The sequence below is a fragment of the Aspergillus ambiguus genome, assembly GCF_047715705.1.
Source record: "Aspergillus ambiguus strain CBS 117.58 unplaced genomic scaffold BDV59scaffold_2, whole genome shotgun sequence".
Classification (NCBI taxonomy): Eukaryota; Fungi; Ascomycota; class Eurotiomycetes; order Eurotiales; family Aspergillaceae; genus Aspergillus; species Aspergillus ambiguus.
Genome location: NW_027395515.1, coordinates 1,416,600 through 1,434,631, shown reverse-complemented (window position 1 = coordinate 1,434,631; position 18,032 = coordinate 1,416,600). Strand labels below are relative to the sequence as shown.

At 51.2% G+C, this 18,032-nt stretch overlaps 7 protein-coding genes across 7 annotated transcripts; 3 read left to right on the top strand and 4 right to left on the bottom strand.

The window, feature by feature from the left end:
- Positions 1 to 1,126: 1,126 nt before the first annotated feature.
- Positions 1,127 to 3,020, top strand: BDV59DRAFT_208541 (general substrate transporter; the record flags this gene model as incomplete). The annotated part of the gene is made up of 8 exons (XM_073695220.1): positions 1,127 to 1,227; positions 1,289 to 1,446; positions 1,502 to 1,606; positions 1,671 to 2,030; positions 2,089 to 2,277; positions 2,336 to 2,645; positions 2,698 to 2,799; positions 2,852 to 3,020. 8 exons carry the CDS (start codon positions 1,127 to 1,129, stop codon positions 3,018 to 3,020), a joined length of 1,494 nt encoding a protein of 497 aa, XP_073552707.1.
- Positions 3,021 to 4,303: 1,283 nt separating this feature from the next.
- BDV59DRAFT_190711 (uncharacterized protein) lies at positions 4,304 to 7,211 on the bottom strand (the record flags this gene model as incomplete). The annotated part of the gene is made up of 5 exons (XM_073691793.1): positions 4,304 to 5,188; positions 5,277 to 5,347; positions 5,688 to 5,926; positions 5,992 to 6,621; positions 6,670 to 7,211. The coding sequence occupies 5 exons, from the start codon at positions 7,209 to 7,211 to the stop codon at positions 4,304 to 4,306; spliced, it is 2,367 nt and encodes a 788-aa protein (XP_073552706.1).
- A 253-nt stretch (positions 7,212 to 7,464) lies between these two features.
- On the bottom strand, positions 7,465 to 9,965 carry BDV59DRAFT_208537 (MFS transporter; the record flags this gene model as incomplete). Its single annotated transcript, XM_073695219.1, has 4 exons — positions 7,465 to 9,161; positions 9,218 to 9,410; positions 9,480 to 9,802; positions 9,930 to 9,965. The coding sequence occupies 4 exons, from the start codon at positions 9,963 to 9,965 to the stop codon at positions 7,902 to 7,904; spliced, it is 1,812 nt and encodes a 603-aa protein (XP_073552705.1). The 3' UTR covers positions 7,465 to 7,901.
- A 1,067-nt stretch (positions 9,966 to 11,032) lies between these two features.
- Positions 11,033 to 12,416, bottom strand: BDV59DRAFT_168945 (F-box protein). Its single transcript, XM_073688145.1, has 4 exons — positions 12,257 to 12,416; positions 11,818 to 12,184; positions 11,368 to 11,763; positions 11,033 to 11,303 (listed from the first exon to the last, which is right to left on the bottom strand). The coding sequence occupies exons 1-4, from the start codon at positions 12,302 to 12,304 to the stop codon at positions 11,197 to 11,199; spliced, it is 918 nt and encodes a 305-aa protein (XP_073552704.1). The 5' UTR covers positions 12,305 to 12,416; the 3' UTR covers positions 11,033 to 11,196.
- A 527-nt stretch (positions 12,417 to 12,943) lies between these two features.
- Positions 12,944 to 14,342, top strand: BDV59DRAFT_190709 (UDP-glucose:hexose-1-phosphate uridylyltransferase; the record flags this gene model as incomplete). Its single annotated transcript, XM_073691792.1, has 4 exons — positions 12,944 to 13,044; positions 13,155 to 13,339; positions 13,416 to 14,181; positions 14,237 to 14,342. The coding sequence occupies 4 exons, from the start codon at positions 12,944 to 12,946 to the stop codon at positions 14,340 to 14,342; spliced, it is 1,158 nt and encodes a 385-aa protein (XP_073552703.1).
- BDV59DRAFT_52478 (Erg28 family protein) lies at positions 14,320 to 15,053 on the bottom strand. The gene is made up of 2 exons (XM_073696556.1): positions 14,873 to 15,053; positions 14,320 to 14,817 (listed from the first exon to the last, which is right to left on the bottom strand). Exons 1-2 carry the CDS (start codon positions 14,933 to 14,935, stop codon positions 14,455 to 14,457), a joined length of 426 nt encoding a protein of 141 aa, XP_073552702.1. The 5' UTR covers positions 14,936 to 15,053; the 3' UTR covers positions 14,320 to 14,454.
- BDV59DRAFT_52439 (ketoreductase) lies at positions 14,758 to 16,650 on the top strand. Its single transcript, XM_073696555.1, has 2 exons — positions 14,758 to 15,369; positions 15,432 to 16,650. Exons 1-2 carry the CDS (start codon positions 15,172 to 15,174, stop codon positions 16,293 to 16,295), a joined length of 1,062 nt encoding a protein of 353 aa, XP_073552701.1. The 5' UTR covers positions 14,758 to 15,171; the 3' UTR covers positions 16,296 to 16,650.
- The last annotated feature ends 1,382 nt before the right edge of the window (positions 16,651 to 18,032 follow it).

Here is an 18,032-nt window from a genome sequence, read left to right as displayed (position 1 = left end):
CGTGTAGATTCTCAAGGATCTCCAGCTGGCGATCCCTGCTGGATCGAGAAGAATAATTACACCGTCTCACAGATGTACAACCAGACGGTGTACGGCACACACTACGGAATGAAAGACTGCGACAAAGCTGATGAAATCAATGCACAACTAGCTAAGCCAAACCTAACTCCAGCATGGTCATCTTGGTTATACAACCACGAACTCTTTGGCAACGATGAAATTCACAGTATGCAGGAGCAGACACATGCTGTATGGTTTGAAGATGGTACATTGCCTACCGGAGGATACTGGCAACGATTCTGGCGTGACATATCTGATACAGACAACAATAGCCTCTCCGTTTGGGTTGAGTATAATCAGGATAGACAAGGAAAAGGATGGTATCCCCAGACCCTTTCTCAACACGGAAACAAGATTTACAAAACGGATATTCCAGATGGGAGATCCAAGCAGTATTTGGGAACACTGAGCAAAAGTGGCGACCGTTACTTGATATCCAACCCTCGCTCTGATCCCGATCGCGACCGCCAGCCACTGACTATCGCTATGTCCCGCGGTAAAGATCAACGGTACAACAGCATCGGGATACTCCGGACTAATGCTAGCACCTCAACAGCTCCGGGGGAGCATAAAAACCATGGATTCAGCTACCCAACCGCTGTACAGGCGGGGCGTAAGCTATTGGTGGCTTATAGCGAAAATAAAGAGAATATATGGGTGAGCATTGTGGATCTAAACAATTTACCTTGAGCATATGTGTGCAAGAACTGTAATTGTAATTAGCTTGATTATAGTACTCTGCCGTCATGTTCTAAGGTGTATTTCGAGTGCGCTGTAGAGATAGCAATTTATTTTCTCCGCACTGCAAGACAATGCTAGTAAGTATGTATATGCTGTACGTCGTACGTTCTATGGGTCTCAGCATCGACGATCTCCACGATATCAGTGGTGGGCTTTTTATCACCTTAAGTGTCTCGTATCCCCGCATTTAACAAAGATTTCTTCCGTTTTGCGTCCTAGCGTGGGGGATAAATAAAAGCAATCTTATAGCCGAGATGGCCGACATGCTTGCCCTTCAGTTTCGGTGGGGTGAATGTCATCATAGCTGAAACACTACAACGTTAAGATGGGCGGTTTTCGTGCTATAGAGGACCGTCCAACACCAAAAGAGGTGTACAATTGGCGACTGTTCTCTGAAGCGGCCATTATTGGGACTGGGTCATTGCTGTAAGCCTTCTATGGTGATTATGGGCATTCTCCGATAACTCTGCTAATATTAAGGTTACAGGTTTGGTTACGACTCAGCTTTTATTGGAACGACTATCGCGAGGGAAAGTTTTACAGAAGACTTCAACATCTCCGAATCAAACGCAAACAGTATATCCAGTAATATTACATCTACTTTCCAGGCAGCGGCCTTCTTTGGTGCAATATTTTGCTTCGTGGGTATGGCAATTCATTGCTATCGCTATTCCGTAGAGGAAAACTTGACAATAGACAGTCACCGAAATACTAGGCAGAAAATGGGCACTGCAAATTTCGAATCTGGTCTTTCTTGTTGGAGCAATCCTCATGACTGCGGCAACGCACCAGCTATCATATATATGTAAGTTTATACAAGGATAGTCACAAGACAGTCGACTGAAAATGAATGCCTGCACATCGTATAGATACAGGACGCGCCTTGACAGGACTTGCCTGCGGCTTCATCACTGCGACTGTACCAAGTTACATCGCAGAATTGTCTGTCTCCTCAATTCGCGGTATTCTCACGGGTCTGTTTGAAGTGGCCTATCAGGTTGGCTCTGTTATAGGCTTCTGGATAAATTATGGCATAGATGAAACACTCAGCCCTATATCTAGCGCAAGCTGGCGCATACCCATGGCTATTCAGATTATTCCATCCGCTATACTGTTAATTGGCGGCATTTTCCTTCACGAGAGCCCACTCTGGCTCTTTCGCAAAAGAAAGGACGAACGAGGGACAGAAACGCTCGAGCAGCTACGTCACCTTTCAGGAGACCATCAGTGTAAGCCAAATCTCAGTGTGTCCTCTAAGGGCAAACTTCACTGACAGGCGGCCCTCAGACATTTTGGAGGATATTGCAATAATTAAGGATAGGCTAAGGGAAGAAGAAGCGATAGCCAATAAATACGGGACAGGCTCATGGGCCTTTTTTTATGGAGCTTTGAATGAGTTGTCTCGCAAAGGAATGCGTAATAGAGTTGCGCTTGTTTTTTGCTCCTTTGTCCTCCAAAATATGTCAGGGGCCGCTGGTAAGCCCTTATTGTGATCTTCTGTAATAAACACATAACTGACGAGATAACGTTTCAGCTATTAATTATTATTCGCCCACTCTTTTTGAGTCTATTGGTATCCAAAATGTGACTCTCTACACAGGCATTTATGGTTTAGTGAAGGCTATCGCTTCCATTATCTTTTATGGGTTTTTGATCGACATCTGGGGTCGTCGAAATCCCACTATGTTGTCATCAATCGCATGCTCCTTGTGCCTATGGTTTATTGGTGCTTATGTCAAGATTGGGCATCCTGCTGATATTCTCAAGTCTGGTGGCAAGTTGTCTTCTTCGACCGCTGCCGGGGGCAAGGCTGCCACTGCAATGATTATGATTTACTCTATATTGTACGTCTCTTCGGATGCCATTAAGTTGGCTATGCTAATCTAGTTCTTACAGCTGGTCATTCGGCTTGAACGGTATTCCGTGGATTGTCGCCGCAGAAATCTTTCCTGGTGCTCTTCGCAACCTATCTGGGACGTGGGCAGCACTTTGCCAATGGTGAATCTCACCACAACCGGCGATTAAATGGAACTTTCTAACCTGAATGCAGGCTTATCCAATTTGTCATTACTAAAGCTCTTCCGTATATATTTTCCTCGTTTGGTTACGGTACATGGTTTTTCTTTGCCACCTGGATGATTCTAGCCTCTGTCTGGGCATTCTTTTTCCTCCCAGAGACCAAGGGCAAGACTCTTGACGATCTTGATGTTGTCTTGTAAGTTTGTCTTGAAAGATTTATTTATCTGGCTACTGAAATGTTACTAACATCTGTCGTTTAACAAGTGGCTATACCCGAGACCAAGAATCCCGTTCTTTTCCCGGCGACAACAAGCAGGTCTAGTTGAAACAGGAGACTGTAACTCTATGATGGCTATGCTTCATGTTTTCTCGATTCTGGATTTTCTATAATTTCTCGACCAGATTTCCATACCAGCCCGGGGTAGACAATCTCGAAAAAATTTTGGAAGCGCAGCTATCAGTTAAATCTTAACTCTTTATCAAATAAATAAAATCCTACCATCAGCAGTAGGTGCTGCGATTGGCAACCGTCCATGATGGCTTTGTCTTTAACAATGGCTCTCCGAACTCGCTCTATTCCCTTTTGATGTCCATTGAGTTTCGTATGGCCCATAACCCGTTGTAACGAAGTACATGGGCATAAAGATGTAGTAAAACTACTGCCTGATAAAGGGGCTAATTTGGAGTCTGTAGATGGCTACAGCACACCACTATCATGGGCTGCACAGAATGGACATGAGGCAGTAGCGCGGCTGCTTGTTGTTAGAGGTGCCAATGTGGAGTGCAGGGATAATATCTACGGCCAGACGCCCCTGTCATATGCTGCAATGAACGGACATGATACCACGGTAAGGCTACTACTTGAGAAAGGTGCTGAGCTGGAGTCCAAGGATAAGAATGATCAAACACCGCTGTTCTGGGCTGCAGTGAATGGACAGGAGGCGGTAGTGAGACTATTGCTTGAAAAAGGTGCTAGGATGGAGTCCAAGGATCAGAATGATCAGACGCCGCTATTGTGGGCTGCAAGCCTTCGGATGCCATTAAGTTGGAAATGCTAATCTAGTTCTTACAGCTGGTGGGGCAGTAACGAGACTACCGCTTGATGAAAGTGCTAAGCTGCGTATTTTGGACTGGATGTCATGAGGCGGCAGGATGAGTATTGGTTTATAGAGATGCTGGGTTGTCAGACTTCAGGGATGTCTGTCCACCATAACCATCATCAGATGGAGAGGAGCTACATGCCATCCTCGGTTAATAGATGCCTAAAACTAAATAGTTCGATCTAGATACGGGTTCCTGGGACAAACCTTGATATGGGGTAAGAATTTAAATCTCTCTACTAGTTAGTATTCATCTACATAAAGGCAACATCGGTCGAAGCCAGATACCTGGAAGATCAGATGTCATATGTATACGTAAATAGTATGTGTCTATACATCTCTCATGTCAAAAGCACCCTAGCCTAATTATAAACTTCTAATCCTCACTGGTTTCCAAAGGGCAATCCAGATTCCTTCCGAATCGCCCCATACACACCCGCAATATCACCCTTCTCGCCCTTCTCTTCCTTAACCTGCTTCAAGTACCCGTCCGTGACCTCCACACTCCGCAGGCGCATATTCGCATCGCTAGCGAGACTCGCTGCATGCCGGAGGTCCTTCCGGGCCAGATCAACTGCGAAAAGCGGCTCCTCGCGCTGATAGTAATCACCCGTGCACATCCGGTCCGCATACTTGGCAAACGGGCCGGGCGAAAACATATGAACCCATTGGCGGTAGACCTCGCGGCCGAGACCGGACTTCTCGGCAACTACCAGTCCCTCGGCCAGAGTTTCGACCATGTTGAGGATGAACGTGTTGCCCAGAACCTTGAGGGTCAGAGCACGGCCGACCTCCTCCCCACTCATGTCGATGATGGCCTTGGAGGTGACGCCCTCGAGGAAGGGCTTGATACGGTTGATTGCAGCGGCGTCACCGGCGGGGACCACCACCATCTGGCCGGCATCTGCGGCGTTGGGAGCACCGAAGACCGGGCAGGCGATGAAGGCGGCGCCGCGGGTGGTGAGGGCGGAGTGGGTGCGTCGGGAGGTATCCGGGTGGACGGTGGAGCAGTCGACAATGATCTTGCCGGAGAGGTCGAGGCTGGAGTCAGAGACGAGGGTGTTGACAATGGAATCGATGGCGGGGTCGTCGCCGACGCAGATGAAGGTGATGCTTGCGTCGCGCACGGCGGAGGGGAGAGTCTCGGCGACGGTGGCCTTGTTGGGACCCAGGGATTCAGCGAAGGCACTCGCCTTGGCTGTGGTCCGGTTGTACAGGATCAAAGGGGTCGATTGAGGGCCTTTCAGGGCGATGTTCCTGCTCATACCCTGTTGCTGCGTCAGTGGGGGGTTGGTGTGGGGTGACGGGTGTATGGTTGGACGGATAGGGCCGATGTATGGGGTGATTGAGACGCACCCGGCCAATGTTCCCAAGGCCAATCCAAGCGACGCGCTCTGAAGCCATGATTATGTGAATAATAAGAGATGCTGAATAGATGAGGAATGAGAGGAGAAGCCGAAGTAATAAGGGAGGTTGTCTTGCGTGTGGGACAGACAGACGGTGGGGGGCAATGACGACGGGCTGCGGGGGGTTCGGCATCGGGTTTAGAGCTTAGCCGGTGACTCTATACAGACCGCGATATCTCCCCTATCTCCGGTAGTATTTCTCTAATTATGAGATTAGAGATGCCGAACAGTCCCCCTCAACCACTTCTAGACCGCAATCTCACTGTTGAGTTCCAATCCTTCACCCCTGACCCATACGCATCTCGATACCCGGTAAAGTCCCTCTGCTTCGGTGATTCAATCAAGGAAAGAATCTTCTCACACGCAACCACTCTCCCTTCTTTGGGCCCCAATTGTGACACCAGAGTCTTTGCCTTCTTCTGCATAGTAGTCCCCTCATCGCTAACCAGCACGCGAACCAACGCCTCCCCCAACTCTTGTCCTTGAACTGCCGGCGCGGTCTTGCGGCTTCCCCACACGCCAATCCCCAGGTACTCCACGCGTTGGGCATAATCAAACGTATCAAACCACACGGGGAGCACAATCTGCGGGACGCCGGCACTGTAAAGGTATTATCTGTCAGTGGCCGTAGATTGTCTCCTGGTGGGATAGATCCAGGGTCTTACCGGACAGCTTCGTAATAAGAGTTCGCCCCTCCGTGGTGGACGGAGCACTGCACCTGCTCGTGGAGAAGAATGCTAATCGGCTCAGCTGAGAACCATTTCTCAATGCGCACACGACCCTCTGCAATTGCATCAGCAATGTTTTCGAGGCAATCCTTGTCGTCGTCAGTGCTCGGGGCGCGCTGTAACTTCCAGAGAACCTGGATATCTGGGCGCTGATCCAGCAGAATGCGAAGACCCTCGGCGAACTGTTTCTCATCGGCACTGGTGTAGCGCACGATTGATCCGAGGTTCACCACAACAGTGGGTCGCTGAGACAACCAGGCATTCAATTCGGAATCACTGTCTGCAACGGGTATCCAAGGCCGGAGAATCGGTCCACAGCCCGTGAAGGTCTGAGGAGCGAATACAGGGAAGTCCATCTCCGGTCTATTAGGGAGAAGAACTTGGGTAGGATCATCTCGGTTCACTATGAACGTGGGCATGCCGCCGTCGATACCATTGTCTTTACGGTAATTCGTGACTTCCTTGATGTTCTTGTCGAATACCATGGAGCAGGCAGCTCGCAACGCGAGAAAGATATTGGGGAGGATCAACCACAACGGCAAGGGGAACGGGTATCCGCTGCCTAACCTGATTTTCTTAGCCACCAAGCCTCACTGGGAGTACTAACTAACTCACATGGGATACTTCCATAAGTTTTCCAGTCTTGGCTGCACCACAAGCTCTTTGGCTGTGTTCGGGGAGAGGATAATAATTCGATCTTCTACTCCCATCATCCGACAGGCATCTCGTGCCTGAGGAAGAAGTGGATCAAGTATTATGGTAACAGGCTGCAGTGCCTCGATAATATCGACAAAGGCATGGTATATCGCTATGTACTCTGCCCCGCTCCATGGGATAACGTAGCGCGGAAGGGCTTTGAGCGCCTCTAGGGCCCCTCGGAACCCGATTTGTACCCCACTGAAGCAAGACATGCGGGTAATTGGGATACTTTCAAGCATTGAGAGACCGGGAATGGCATGAAATCGTGCATTTCTCTTCTTTGGGCCACCTGACGCTGCGACCGCGTTCAGCTTTGAGATTTCAGGCGCAAGAGCTCGGAAAGAAGCGATATGTATGGAGTAGTCAGACTGAAGGAGGAGCTCATGCGCGACAGCCAAGGTGACAGAGGCCTGACCATGTTCACTGTTGGTTAAGAAGAGAATATTTGGTCCCTCCATGGTGTGAAAGTAGGTGTGGAGATGTGAACCTGGAAAAGGGCCATCCAGGTACCAAAAAGTGTTCAGACACCTTGGTATGGTGGTATACCAGGTTCCTCGGTTGACAGGAGATTATGAGTGGAAGATATAGGAAACAAAACACTCAGAAGACGAAGAGAGAGTTAAAGTTTGACTTAGTCCAATTCAGGGGATAGCGATTTCAATAAAGACCGCCTGCAGATTCACTACGGACAGATTCTAATCTGACATATCCCTTATCAACGTCACTTGACTGCCTGTGCCAATTTAAACTACATGTTATATTCACATGAATTATGTCATTTTTGTATCCAGGATATTCTCTTGTAATTCTCTAAATGTTGTGGAAGGTCGAAGATGTGATTTATGATCTGCAAGTTCATTGGCTGGCATTAGGGCAGTTCGCTCCATATTCCACTGTTAGTGCAGGAACGAAAGATGGCTGGGCATGGCAAATCCCTGCCACCTCAACACCTCAACGTATGGCCTGTCCCTTGGTATAGCCAATTAGTTATTGGGTGCTTCCCTTGCGTGGTTCCTTTTCAACTGGTTACGCCCTTGCATCCGGAAGGGAGATTGGCCGGCGCCAGCGTGAGGTGCTAGGATCAGCTCTTCGAGAACACCGAGGAACAATCCATAGACAGATACATCAGGCTCATTCCCCAAACGGACTCACCGACGGCCGCTGATTGCAGAATTACGGGTATTAATCCTATCAATATCATACGGATTCTCCTCATACTGTGTGGCAGTTCGTCCAATAGTGTGGCCGGATCGCCTGGAAGCCATCGAGGCACGTCTGCCAATTGCAGTTCGAGACGGAACAGTCGATAGACTATCACTGTCCTCCCCATCATCCACTGCGATAGACCCCTTTTGCTCTTCCGGGTCCTCATTCCCTTGTCCTTGGTTTTTCTGGGGAACCTGCGGCTGTTTCGTCGCAGTAAGACGTTGCATAAATGCCTCGGCTTCAGCCGCGTAGACACAACGTTTGCGGATCCTCGCCCCATACAAGTAGAAGATGATGGGGAACGGGATACAGGCCACGGCCAGAAACGCAGGGATGGATGAGGCCCAGTGAATCCCCAGGTTGTGGTACATGTATGTGGTGAATAGGGGGAAAGCGAAGCCGAACAGACTGCGAAGCGCGGAATTAGCGGCCAGCACCGAGGCCGAAAAGATCGTGTATGCGTCGATAAGATAGTTGAAGACGCTGAGAAATACCAGGACCAGTCCGAATCCAAACGGGACGCCGGCGGCAACTGAGGCCATCCAGTGGATCGATGGGTAATTTGTCCAAGCAAACCAGAATAGCCCGATTGGGAGCGCAATTCCCCCGACAATACTCGGAGGGAGACGCACTTCGGGGGGAAGCCGTCCTGTCGCTTCTCTGCATCGCTTCGCGTAATGGATGTTGTCAGGAAAGGTACCTGCAACAGCAATCACCATGCCCACAAGAATACCCAAGAAGGCGAGACCGCCGATTCCCTCGCTCCAGCCACGGACTTCTTGGAAGACAATGGGGTACGCCGCGAACAGCATATACAGCGTCCCGTAGATGATCGCCATATAAATGCAAAAGAGAAGAACAATCGGTTCTCTGAGCATGAGAAGCCACGGTCGCGAAAGTGCAGTGCTCAATGTCTTGCTTAACTTGACCTGGCCTCGCTCGATATCGAGCTTGCTCCGATATACCTGACCGCTAAGCTGTGAGAGCTTCTTGGCTCGTCGGCGCAGAAGGACCGGGGCGTACGTCTCCGGGAGAAAGAAACACATGCAGAGCCATATCGCACCAGACAATGCTGCTAGGAACCCTTCGACCCAACGCCAACCAGCTCCTGAGCCCAGGAAGCCACCAATGATCGGCCCAATAGTAGGCCCACACAACGGTGCAGCAGCAAAGAGACTAATCGCAATGCCGCGATGCGAAGCCTACCGGCTCGTTAGTATGCATACAGCACTTTGGGGGATAATTATCGGGATAATACCGGGAACATGTCCGCGATGGTGCCGCCAGCGTTTCCAAACGGGGACGATCCAAAGAATCCTGCTAAGAATCGCAGAATAACCAATGTTTGGATGTTCTTGGCCCCAGCGGCGCCAGCATTGAAGGCGGTTAGTAGGCAGAACGTTGTTGTGAAGATGTGTCGACGGCCGAATGTTTCGCTCAATGGCGCCCATCTGACAAATGATAAGTCCCAGGTTGGCATGAACGTCACTCTAGTTCAACATAAGATAAACAGCACTTACAACAGAGGTCCAAATGCGAATCCCAGGACGAAGAGGGAAATGCCCAGGATAGCAACCTCTTCTTTGCAATTAAAGTCTTTAACAATCTGGCCCATTCCACCAGAATACGCTGAAGACACCAGGGCAACAGTAAGAGTGACGAATGATACCAAGATCGTATACGTCCATTTGCGGGCGGAGCTGAAATTCATTGGATTGCGGGTATCATTGGGGATCCAAATGACAACGTAGGGATCATCTTCGGTGCCGGAGCCTTCATATGAGTAGTCGATGATTTCCTGCGTGACAACCCGTTGATCCAGGACTAGGCGCCAGTAAGGTATCTTAGCAGGCCTGGGGGTCTCGCCACCAAGGGCAGAGACTGTCATGTCAATTTTTGCGACTGCTGTATGATGTTAGCACGTATTCCGACGTTGATCAGCACACATCGTGGTTCAAAGTGGGACTTACAGAGATGTACTTGGCCAACTTTGGCAGATCTACCATACGCAGTACAGTGATAGTCGATTAGTACAAATATAATGCAGAGTAGTGTAGATCTGGGGATGACCCAGCTCAAGTATCAATGGATCATTCTGAGATTAGTAGAAACCGGCAACATCTTTCCGAAAGCTGCCTCGGCTCAATCCAGAGATACAAAAAGATTTGTCTGGCTGCGATGGCGAATCAGAGAGGCTGACTGGCTTAGGCAACGCCTTGCCCCTGCAGGCTTTGACAAGCGTTATTAACAGGAAGTTTTGATTTGTGGTTCCGCATGCGGGTCCAGGTTTAATCGGACGAAAACTCCACTAGGCCTACAGCCCGGGCAAATTAGATCTTCGGCTTCCACGCGGTCTTTCTGAGGACGCCACTTTTGTCGAAGGCCAGGATCAGGTTAATTCTGGCTGGCGGCATAATCCGAAACTGGAGTGTTACCGTGAAGTGTCGCCGCAAGAAGTAGAAGTCGACACGCGGCACCCGTCAAAACAGGAGCGCATGGTGTCCCTTGGTACGCTTGCGACAAGCTTACTTGGCCTGGGGCCAACGGCGGAGTAACCATGTCTCATGTGTGAAGTTGCATAGTAGATGGAGCTGAACAATGCACTTTATGAACGTTTTCAATGACTGTCACTGGGCAGGGTCTCTCTCAAGGCGTCAAAGTGGGGGAGCCGGCAGTTCAGCCGAGTCAGTGGAGCCGTGGAATGTCGCCAAGCGAGATGAACGACCGGAAGGAGATGCCGAATTATACGTTCAAGTTGGCCATGCAAAGGACATCGTCAGGCAGCAGTTTAGACTATGATTCATGTATCCAACCGGGAGTTCCGTGGATTGTTCACATTTAGGTTGTAGCTGACAAGACGCCGAGGTACTAGAGTCGGCGCCCTTACTACTCAGTCGGATTGGTTAGTTCCTCACTACGATCCTCCCTGTAAATATGCAAAGCTTGTCCTGTTATATTTCCGGGGAACGAACAATGCGGGAGAACTGTGGGGAGACATTTACGGTCTCGTCTAGGATTTTGCATACTCTTGTGGACTGCGGGAATAGCTAATGCAGGATAATACGGCATTTTTGTGGAAGTTCAGTGAACATCGTTCATGATATATGTGACTGGAAGCTAGATGATCTTGAAAACCACCAGTGGCATGTGTACATCATAATAGTTATGCAGGGGTACCAAAGTAAGCGAAACTCAGGACTCCCGGCATATACCAGGGTCCCCCACTTGGGAAACCATTTAGCCAAGGGCACTTCGTGTGAACACCATGGCTTTTGTGTAATTTTGTTGCTCCTGGAGAGACTGTTCCATAGTCATAAGCAAGCGGGTAGTCCGTATATGAAGCTCTATTTGATAGGTTAGCAAAACAAGTTCATGGAGCCGTATAACGTATATAAGGGAGCACTCTACCGTCAATATATAACTCATAACTGGTAAATGGATCCTCATCTTGGTGAAACAAGATGGGAACCGGCCGGTTAAGATATGTCTTCTCACGCACCCGTACCTTGAGCCCAACGTTCTTACTTTGACCTACCCACAACATCTGACTCTCCTCACCCCCCGCCGACGGGTGATTTCCCTTCTCCAGCGAGGAGCCTGTGGAAGAATGAGGTCGCCCCGCTTGTTCCTTCAACCAATCTCGAAATATCCGAATGACACCATCTTCAACGGTGATCGTACTCAGAAGAAGATTGGTCCCCGGCATGACCTTCACGATATTGACCACCACGCACAGTTGGGAGAAGTTCTCGTCTTCCTCCAAATTCACCGGCCGTGTCACGACCAGACTGTCGGGGTCGTGATCTATCAAGCGTCAACGATGGGTTCCACAGCAGCGGGAATGAGGAGACACCCTACCGGTAGACGGGACCAGTCTGGCGCCGCTAGACCGCTCCTCCACCGTCACCTCTGGCCGAAACCGGGTATAGAGTGAGCTTAGACGCGCCAATTGCTGCGCCGTTTGCACATTTTCGTAGAGGGAGCCTTCGCCTTCATAGTTGTCACTTAGTCCGTCCGTGCCCAGGTACTGGCAGAAGACGTGGGGTTCGATGAGCTTTGAGGTTGGGTGGAAGCATTCAAGGATAAGTTTGTATTCCTTGAGTGATGCGGAGAGGAGGAGTCGGTAGTGGAGGATGCGGAGGATCAAGGCGTGGAAGCGTTGGGAGACGGTGGTGAGGGGGAGAAGGGCCTTGGTCGAGAATGGCGAGAAGATCTGAACGAAGACCTGGGGTGGAGAAATTGATTATCGGTATGAGGAGTTCTAGAGTCAACAGGCGGAAGTCAGACGGCGGCGTACCTCGTTGGGGAGAGAATATAGGTGGACGCGAGGTGAGTGTGCATCCATGACTTTTGAGGGGACAGGAGAAAGTATCCAATTATAGCTGGTCGATATTCCAGGTTCACCCTTCTCGAGGGGCTCCGCGGTTCCTCGAGGTTTCTCGGCAGCAAGAGGATTGTCTCCCCAGACGGGGGTGAAGATAAACGCGATAACAGCCGATAAGAGAAGGCGGTGCCGCTCCTGACGTCAGCCCGAGGCATCAACGAAAAAGGGTAAAAAGGAGAAAATCGGCCCGGGACCACAGAAAACCGAGACACTCGGCCAACCGATGTGGACTCAGCCAAGAGTGCAGGCTAATACACTTGTAGGATAATATACCCGAGAAGTGGAAGTGAAGGGGTTTTCTGGGAATATGTTTCTTACGGCATTGTGAGGAATTGTCCACATACAGCCGCATAGAAGCCAGGCACTGTATACCTTGGGAATGCATGCAGTCCCTGATCGCTGCGGCACCTCATAGTTAGGGAATGGCAATTTACCCGAATGCAGAAATTCCCCGACCCAATCAACCCGCCGGAGACCCCGCGACCCCCGCTGCCGACCGAAGACTCGGGCCAGTTTTCTCCATTCCTCTTCTTTTCTCTCTCTCTTCTTCTGTTTTACAGCTGTCTGCACTCCCCTTCTACCCTACGCACCCTCGTCACAATGGTTGAAAAGGTTCTCGACGACATCTCCCACCGCCGGTTCAACCCTCTTCGGGGTTCCTACATCTTGGTCTCTCCCCACCGGACCAAGCGCCCTTGGCAGTAAGTATAGGCAGATTTTTCCCTCGCCCTTCGTCTCCATCCAGGAGACAAGAACCAGGGAGTCGACAATGGAGAGTCCTCTAGATCCAAGCTAACTCCCTCCGCCATAGGGGACAGCAGGAGAGCCCCTCCAAGACCACCTTGCCTGCCTACGACCCGGCCTGCTACCTGTGCCCTGGAAACAAGCGCGCCCAGGGTGACTCCAATCCCAAGTATGAAAAGACCTTCGTGTTTGTGAACGACTACAGTGCCGTCAAGGAGGAACAGGCTCCTTACAGCCCGGAAAGTACCGACAGTATGTTTACCCCGCTTTATCGGCCGCCATCATGACGCGGTATCGTCACGATGATGAGGTACGCTAACGACCCCAGGCGCGGAGTCTTTCTTCCTCCAGGCCGAGCCGGTGACCGGCAAATGCTACGTGCTCACCTTCTCGGCGGCCCATAACCTGACCCTCGCCGACCTGACCCCCGCGGAGATCACCCCCGTCATCGACGCCTGGACCCAGATCTACACCGCACACCTGTCTCCCAAGTCGCCACTTGCGGCCGTTGCCGGGAGCACCACCATCCCTCCCAGCTCTGCAAACATCGACCTGGCCAAGCCGAAGGAGCAATACCGGTATATGCAGATCTTCGAGAACAAGGGCTCGGCCATGGGCTGCTCGAACCCCCACCCGCACGGACAGGTCTGGACCACCAGCTCGCTCCCGGAAGAGCCGGCCATGGAGCTGGAGCAATTGAAGAAATACCGCAAGGAGCACGGCGGCAAGCACATGCTGGAGGCCTATGCGGCCCTGGAAAGCAAGAAGCAGGAGCGCGTGGTGTTCGAGAACGCCGCGTTCCTGGTCGTCTGTCCCTGGTGGGGAGTCTGGCCGTTCGAGACGATGATTGTCAGCAAAACGCACAAGCGCGCGCTGGTCGACCTGTCGGCCGACGAGAAGGCCCAGCTTGCGGAGGCGATTGCGGAGATCACCCGCCGCTATGACAACTTGTTCGAAACCCACTTCCCTTACAGTATGGGTATTCACCAGGCGCCCCTGGAGGGCACCGAGGAGGAGATTGAGTCGTCGTATCTGCACCTCCACTTCTACCCCCCGTTGTTGCGCAGTGCCACCGTACGGAAGTTCCTCGTTGGGTAAGTCGTGACGCTTACAGATACTCCACCCCGCCTGTTGCTGATTCAATTGTAGGTATGAGATGATGGGCGAGCCTCAGCGTGATATCACCCCGGAACAGGCCGCGGCGCGGCTACGGGGCTGTGGAGGGGAACTGTACAGAAAGAAGTTGGACGGTTAGGGGAATGAATTGTTTGTCAGCAGTGGGTATCTGTACTCCTTTTGAGTAACACCAGGTCTCGGTCATCCGAACGACAAAAAAAAGAAAAAGCAAAAACATGTCCTTCCGCCATTCAAGCACCGAGATAGCCATCCCTTTGGATCAACATCCAGGCCAGCGTAGAAGAGGCGGTAATCAGCGGGCTAACAAAGCGTCCCTTAAGTTGGGCAGTGCCAAACCCGAGCCATTCGCCAACGAAATGCACCAGGGCGATGCCGAAAGTCCACATGGCCATGTCATAGACCACAGGAGTGGTGATGTTGTAGGCAGCGTACATCCGAACAACGGAGGAGAGGAAGGTCCAAGTGCCGAAGGTGCGGGATGAGAGGGGATTGGTGAAGGGGCGTCCTTCAGCTGTTTTGCCGTTGTACAGCTGGGCCGCGTATGATTCGGACCGGTAGGCTTGAATGCTGTTGGCTGCTGAGACCGTAGCCACCTAATGCTCGTCAGGTATGCTTGTGCTGGGAGGTCAGTGAAGGAGAGGAACGTACCAGGACGAGCCACTTGGGAAGAAGACCCTCAAAGGGAGGGAGGTAAGCCAGTAATTCTGCCATTTCCGGTGGTTTGAGGATGCGTAGTGCAAGACTGGGCGGATGGCGGTTGAAGAAAAGGAGCCAAGTACCTTGGGGGGAATCAATCAGCTGTCAGTCCAGGGGACCGAGGTCTCTTCTTGGCGTTGACCTTCCCCAACCAAAACTTCGTTACTCCGTACTCTCCGCTCCCACCATCACCACCGCCGTCCTTCTCCTACTCACCCCAATCAACGTGGTGGAGGAATAATTCCCTAACCATGGATTTCTTCTCCAAGCACTCTTCCTGCGTCTCCAAAATCTTCTCCTGTCCCTCCCAGTGGCAGCTCAATGCGGCTCCGGGATGGCAGTCAATCGCAGCGTGGACTCTCATCGCTGCCGGCAGCTTGTTTATCATCTCCAGAGTTCTCCTATTCGGTCGAGTGCTTCTGAGTCTCTTCGTGCTCCCTGGAAAGTCGGTATGTCTCAATCCCTGACCCAATCGCCCTTCCAGGCCAATTGCTGACGAGGTCCACCACAGCTTCGCTCTTTCGGCCCCAAGGGAAGCTGGGCCGTGGTCACCGGTGCCTCCGACGGACTGGGCAAGGAATTCGCTCTCCAGCTGGCCCGCGCCGGATACAACATTGTTCTCGTTTCTCGGACCGCCTCGAAGTTGACCATCCTGAGCGATGAGCTCACCTCCCGGTACCCCTCCGTGCAGACCAAGATCTTGGCGATGGACTTTGCCCGCAACCAAGACAGTGACTACGAGAAGCTGAAGGCCTTGATTGGTGAGCTGGACGTGGCAGTGCTGGTGAACAATGTCGGCAAGAGCCACGACATGCCGGTGCCCTTCGCGCTGACCTCCGAGGAAGAAATGTCCGACATCGTGACCATCAACTGCATGGGCACTCTGCGGGTCACCCAGCTGGTGGTGCCGGGTATGATGCAGCGCAAGCGGGGACTGATCCTGACTATGGGCTCGTTTGGCGGTCTCCTCCCCACTCCGCTGCTCGCCACCTACTCCGGCAGCAAGGCCTTCCTGCAGCAGTGGTCGACGTCGCTGGGCTCCGAGCTGGCCCCCTACGGTGTCACCGTCGAGCTGGTCCAGGCCTACCTCATCACCTCGGCCATGTCGAAGGTGCGCCGCACCACGGCTTTGATCCCCAACCCCCGCTCATTCGTCAAGTCCGTGCTGTCCAAGATTGGACGCAATGGTGGATCCCCCGGTTATGCATACAGTTCTTCCCCGTACTGGAGCCACGGACTCATGGCCTGGTTCTTGACTTGCGTGACTGGTACGATGGGCAAGTTTGTCGTCGGACAGAACCGTGGGATGCACGAGTCTATCCGCAAGCGGGCGCTGCGTAAGGCCGAGCGTGAGAAGGGTAAGAAGAGCACTTGAGGGCTATAGCGGTGTATGGGTAGGTGGTTGCGGTGTGTATATTCATGAATGACGAGAAGGGACGAGCACGGTAACCGCCGTTGATCTATGTTATGTAATAATATCTAGACAGATGGATGCTTTATGACGCAGGTGGAGGATTAATGGCAAACTACTTTTCTCGTCGTTTGGCCTAGCTTGCATTATTGGTTGCGGCCCAGAGTTGCTTTCCATACCCAGGATAGGCTGAAGATTCCGTCTTAATTTCGAAGACTCCGCGAAAAGCTAAAAAGCTCAAAGAATGTGAATATGAAAATTTTAGATGAATTGTTAGAGGGAAATGCGTATGTTAGCATGTAGCTTCCAAGGTCAGTACAGAGGGACATTGCAAATATGGTGTGAGGGTACGGAGTACATTGGGTACTGATAGCCTGTATTGACTCCGTAACTTGGGATTGATTAGCGTGAGAAAATGGTGATAGGAACCGAATTTTATTGTATCTGGATCTAGACTCTTGTAGAATCGTAACAAATTTTGTCGTCTATATTACTAAATAGGAATCCGGCAGATGATTGCTTAAAGACGACTCAAGAATTATACTTTCGGTTTGACATCTCAATACAGAAGTTCTACGGTAAACTGCTTAACCCAAGGTGGTCCATCCTCAAATGCGCAAGGCTTAGACCCAGGAATGAATACGCTGTCTGCGGTACTGCGTAGATACCTCATTTATCGAGGTGGAAATTGTTGTTGAGTGGCAACAGAGAAGTGGATCTTGAGTATTTGAGTATTTCGTACTCTGTAATGTGTGTTTGATTAGCTGTGTTTATGGACTGTCTATTAATAGCTACTAGGTGGTCGCAATGACATCCGATGCCGTACTGCGCAGCTACGCAGTACTCCTACAGGACTCATGCTTCTATCGGAAATGATACTCTCTCCATTTCCATGTTTCATCCAAGTACATCCATGTCTGATTGATATTAGGTGCCACCGTTGAGGGGATCGGGAAGCGACTGGATGGTACGATGCTCTTCATCAGACCATGGTCATTGCATCCACCTCGTGTCGGCTGTGTCAGATGCCGATGTATGAGCGAATTTTGCAGCTGTTGTCAAAATCGGGATGCCGATAGATAAGAAAGTTGCCTCATCCTTCACCGCAGACCTAGGAGAGGAGCTGATCGGTGAAGTTCCGAGCTAGAGGTGAAACGAGGACGCTGGTTGGAGGGCGACTCGACCGAAAGGCGATGTTTGACCAGAAGAAGTTCGATATAGATGGGTCAAAAAGTCTGATGGTGGATCTCCCTTCCGTGCGGTCCACCGGTCGGTGAGCTCTAAACGGGATGGCGAACGAGACGAAAGAAAGAAAATTTCCTCAGACGAAGCCGATCCCGAATCGGCACACCGAGTGGCGCTGCGACGATCCCGAGTCGGTCGGTCCGAGAGGCTCGGGAGGTCGCCGTTATCAGAAGGATGGATGCGACCGCGAGCGAAGATAAATACCAGCGATGTCCTCAGAATGTAGACTGGTTTGCTTTCGTCTCTTTTGGACTCCTTTGCTGTCCTGTCTTAACCCTTGCAGCTCCTTGTGTCCCCCTACAATCCAGAAGCGACAGGTTCGCAGGGTGATCCACATGGCCGATCTCCTGAACCACTGACTAAACCGTCCTGGCTCCAGCCGGAACCGGAAACCTTACTGCGACCAGTATGCGTACCTGAGAGACCTACCCATCCCATTAACCGTGCACAATGAAG